General features: G+C 39.2%; 1 protein-coding gene across 1 annotated transcript; it reads left to right on the forward strand.

Moving 5' to 3' along the window:
- Positions 1-4096: 4096 nt before the first annotated feature.
- Positions 4097-5083, forward strand: LOC147242260 (trace amine-associated receptor 1-like). Its single transcript, XM_086189534.1, has one exon. The coding sequence runs from the start codon at positions 4097-4099 to the stop codon at positions 5081-5083; it is 987 nt and encodes a 328-aa protein (XP_086045660.1).
- Positions 5084-5384: the final 301 nt, after the last annotated feature.

Genomic DNA, 5384 nt, shown 5'->3' on the forward strand with positions numbered 1-5384 from the left:
CTTGCGTGAGTGGCTAGGTGCGCGCATTTGGTGCAAGCGTCACGACTCACTCCGTGACACAGGGGTTAACCAAAATCTAAACGGAGCTATCAGCAACATTCGTTTGCATCCATGCTAGTTATAAACTCGTCTTCAGTTGTCAGCGTTAGCACTTTAAATCATCCTACCTGTTGCCTTTCCCCATCCACTGGTTCAAGTTTTGTTGCATCCCTTCAAAAGCCATCTCCTTTTCTCTCCTTCTTTTTCTGTTTTCTGCCCCAGACAGCTTTTTTCCTTTATCCATCTTGACATTGTGGACGCAACCTCATTGCTCACTCTAGTCTCACGGTGGTACCCCGCTCTTCTATGTCAAAATTCTATGATGGAATTTTATGAGATAGGGCACCCTTCTCTAGCATGTTAGTCCTCTAAAATATGACACAAGCTTCAAGAAATGCAGAAAATATTTCAAAAACACACAACAGATATGGAAAGAAAATACAAATTTCATTTGAAAATTGACTTTACTCAATTATGTAATTACTACAACTAAGATACAATACTACTACTGCTACTACTACTAATAATAATCATAATAATAATTAAATTAAAAAGGAAATGAATCATTTCCTGAGACACCAAAATGTTCATTCAAAAATATCTTGAAAAAATAATTTTCATGAATGGCTGAAGCTGAAAAGAGTGTGTAAACCAGGGGTCCCCAAACTTTTTTCTGTGAGGGCCACATAACTTTCCCCTTCTCTGATGGGGGGCCGGGGTCAGTTTGTAACAGAAAAAGTGTGACAATCATGGGGTTGCCTAAACATAAAAATGTATTTTTTTCCAGAAAGCCACACTACCAAATAACCCTCTCTGGGTTTGGGTCCAGGATTTTTTTCTGGGGGTTGCCAGATAGGAGCACAGACTGCAGAAGGGTGGACTAGAATGTCACGTTCTATGCGTGTATGAAATAGTTACTAACTGACTGTGTTCACACCAAACGGCAATGTGAATTTTCACGTCGCTTTATTCACGAATATAAACATATTGATACAGCGATCAAATTCGCACGAATAAAGTGACGTGAAAATTCACGTTGCGTTTGGTGTGAACATTCGGGCTGCAACTAACGACTATTTTAATAGTCGACTAGTCACCGACTATTGAAACGATTAGTCGACTAATCGGATAATTATAATTTTTTTCTTAAATTTAGCATGAAGTTGATTTAATTATGTTGCAAATGATAATAAACAAGAAAGATGGGTACAATGAAAAATCCATCTCAGGCACAGTCTGGCATAACGCTAGAGCTCTCTTTTTTGGCGAGAATACGCTTATAAAATGTACAATCTATGTCATAAAAACCGTATTGGCTTGAATGTAACTTGAATCTCACCGAGGCGAGTCAGACTCCGTTTTGTTCAACTGCCCGACGGGCTTCTTTAAATGTTCGTGCATCACCGCCATGACTCCAGGGTCTGCTTTGCGAACTTTCCAAGTAGTCTTTTTATTCGCCGTATCCAGGCAAAATGCCACCAAACTTTAGAAGTTTTGGTACGCGTACCTGATGTTGATGCCGCCTTCTTGTACGAATGACTCAGTGGCGGTGGGGCTCATTCGACCCTCATCCTCTCCAGTTGGAGCAGGATTTTTCTTTGTTGAAAAGACAGACAAGACATTGCGCCCCTGTATTGACTACACTGGACTGAATGAAATTACTGTGAAAACCAAATATCCACTTCCCCTCATAAACTCCGCCTTTAACCCTCTTCATAATGCCAGCATTTTCACCAAGCTAGATCTGAGAAACGCTTACCACTTGGTTCTCAGAGAGGGCAATGAGTGGAAGATTGCATTCAACACCCCCCTGGACACTTTTAACACCTGGCATGGTGAACTGGATTATCACTGGACGAGTGCTCCTGTCCTCCCGGGAGCGGCCGGTCCGGTGGACGGTGTCGATGAGGAAACCCATCTTGTCTTTTTCATCAGGAGCGATGTGGGCGAGGATGTCGAAGACTTGCTTTCTGGTGTCTTCTGCTGTCTCGTTAATGGTTTCAGGGAGGTTGAATAACTTTAAGTTCCAGCGCCGACTGTAACGTTTGGCTTCTTCGATCTTCATCTCTTGGTCAGAGACCCGCCGGTCAACAGCATGCACTTTTTCATCTGTCGTCTTCATCAGGTAATCCATCTCTTCAACCTTTTCCTTGATAGTCACAATGTCTGTTGTATTCTTATTTATTTTATTTTCAAGTGCAGAAAGCATATGGGACAGCTCCTGTATGGCTTTCAGTATGTATGCATTAGACACATCTTCCTGTTGTTTGCCCAAACAGGGTTTCTTGGGAAGTGGGCTCAGCACGGGGGATTCAGGCAGAGGTGAGCATAGGGTAAGCGTGTGATCATCTTCGAACTCCATTAGCAGATTCCCTCTCCTGTCCCTGTCTGGTTTCTTCATGTTTAATACGCGGCAACGGGAGGCTAGCAAAAGCTAGCGGGTAGTCGGCCTAAGTTGCAAGCAACTATCAAAGTCTGTGAAAACTCTGTGAATATCAGTTCTTTGTTGAACTAGTGTTCTCACCAAAGTTTTCTCTTTCATACCAGGCCCTTAGGTCGTCGTTGTGGTTCTCTTGTTTGTTGCTACATCCATTGGTACTCAAAACTTTTGGGAGCTCAGCATAACACAACCGCACTGGTCGCCATCTTGGCCCAGCCTCAAATACCCTCAACTGATGAAAAAACAAGAACCAGGTGTGAGAACATAGGGGCAGGGAAGGAGCTGATAGGTCGAGAAACACCAGGAGCAGGGTTGTGACTGACGAGGAGAAAATGTGGGAAACTGATAAAGAAAGGAAGTGATGAGCACACAACGACACAAGAGAGAAGAGCTGACAAAATAAAACAGGAACTAAAGTCTAATGAACTAAAACCAAACAAGAGCCTGTGAAAAAACAAGAAACCCATGAGAACTTCTAAAATTTAACAGTCCAAAATTTTCAGTCGAACAAAACTCAGCATGGCCCCAATGCAAACTTAACACTGAGAGTCCTGAGGGGTTTTTAAGTATCAAAAAATTATCAATAAATGTGCTGTAGTTTCCCTTCACAATGCCAGCAAGTGATGGGTTGAAATCACCAGTTTTATGACATACATAAAATGATAGAAGAAGCCTCTGTTGGAATATGGAAACTGTTGGAAGCTGATAAAAGACAAGCTTATTAACTTCAGTAATAACACCATTTTAAAATGTTCTGAGGTTTTCACACTGGGATTATCTTTGTTTCACCACGTTCACAAAATTTGTGTTTCTAAATCCTCAGAAAGGAACGTAGCTGTTGGCTGTCCTCAAAGTTGCTAGGTGATGTCATCAGCTAATTTGCATAATTTTTAACAAAACGATTTATGCCAAAAAAAAGAGCCAAAATGTGAATGAAAATACCATTTATCTTTAGACCTAAGAATGCACTCTTGTTCTGTTAATCCTTGTTGTATATTTTTGTCACAATGTATCAAACCGGAACTTGAAACACAGAGCAAAACTGAAATAACTGTGCTTTTCATATTACAGTTAAAATATCTCACTTTTCAAAACAACTTCATGACCCCTCCGTAATGTATTTTTTGAAATATTTTCAGGATTTTTCTTAATAATCTTTATTGAAACTCTCCTCTACTCCAACTGCAGCTGGGACTGCAGCACTGCTGTACAGTGAGACTGACCACCAGAGTGCTTAGCCATAAACGGGGAGAAAATGCCAGTCAGACCACCTAGTTTTTTTTTGTTTTTTTTTTAACTCACGTGCCTTTGAGCTGCAATACATGTCACAGTGGGACCTACTTTCAACCTCTAGTTTTCATTGGACAACTGGAATATATCTGAAATATGTTAATGAGAGAGAAACTTTTATAAAAATCAAGGCAGTGTACAGTGACACAGCACTGAAGAACAGAAATCAGCACTGATCCATGGGACGCTGTGAGCATTTTAGGTAAGGAAACCAGAAACTGTATAGACTTATCAAATTCTTTGTGGTATTAGATAATGACAACTATTTTAAGTGTTATAAATGTTTCATGTCAGTAACAGAAAACTGGTTTGCAGGAACTCAGAAGCATGGCAGCAGAGGTCTTTTTCAACCGCACTCATGTCAATGTCATACATCCCTGTTATCAAGTGGATCATTTCTCTGTAGTAACAAGAACCTCCTCCACAATGTGTGTTTTATTGAATCTTCTCCTTGGCTCAGTATCTGTTATCACAGTATATGGGAACCTCCTGATATTAATCTCCATCATTTACTTCCAACAGCTCCACACTCCTACTAACTATCTTATTCTGTCTCTGGCTGTGACTGATCTGCTGGTTGGTGTTGTAGTTTTTCCTCTCAGTATGGAATTCACTGTAAGTTCTTGTATGTACCAAAATGACGTTTTTTGTAAAATACGAGAAAATGCTGATGTTACTCTGAGCACAGCTTCTGTTTTGAATCTCTGCTGTATTTCCATTGACAGATATTTTGTAGTGTGTCATCCTCTGACATACAGATTAACAATCACTCGTAATGTGGTTGTGATCATGATCCTGGTCATCTGGAGTGTCTCTGCTCTAGTTGCCATTGGCTTTATTATTGCAGGGTTGAACCATGAACAATGTGGAGAAAAGTGTTACCTGGATATTTTGATTGCAAATATTTCAGGACCTGTTTTCTCTTTTTACCTGCCAATGATCATCATGGTCTGTATCTATGTGAAGATTTTCCTTGTGGCACAGAAACAGGCACGCAGCATCCAGGACACAACCAGGAATTCTGGAGTGACGGTCAGTAAGAGTGAGAGGAAGGCCACCAAAACTCTGGCTATAGTTATGGGGGTTTTTCTCATCTGTTGGACCCCCCTCTTTATGTGTTTTTATTTTCAACTTCTAAATCCTGTGACAGTACCACTGCCACTGTTTGAAGCTCTTAATTGGCTGGCACTGTCAAACTCAATGCTCAATCCCTTTATCTATGCTTTCTTTTATCACTGGTTTCGATCTGCTTTTAAAATGATCATATCTGGAAAAATATTTATTGGTGATTATAAGAACACAAAGCTTAAATAAAGATGGATTTTCAACATATATGTATATATACATATATATATATATTTACACACATACACACACATACACATATATATACACATATAATATATATATATACACATATATGTATATATATACACACATACCTATATATATACACACACACAATATATATATATATATATATATACACACATATAATATGTATATATATATACACACACACATATATATATACACACACACATATATATATATATATATATACACACACACACATATATATATAAATATATTCAATAATTTATTCTCAACAAAA

Source organism: Aulostomus chinensis, chromosome 20 (assembly GCF_037954235.1).
Source record: "Aulostomus chinensis isolate RoL2024-O1b breed Wild chromosome 20, RoL_Achi_v1.0, whole genome shotgun sequence".
Lineage (NCBI taxonomy): Eukaryota > Metazoa > Chordata > Actinopteri > Syngnathiformes > Aulostomidae > Aulostomus > Aulostomus chinensis.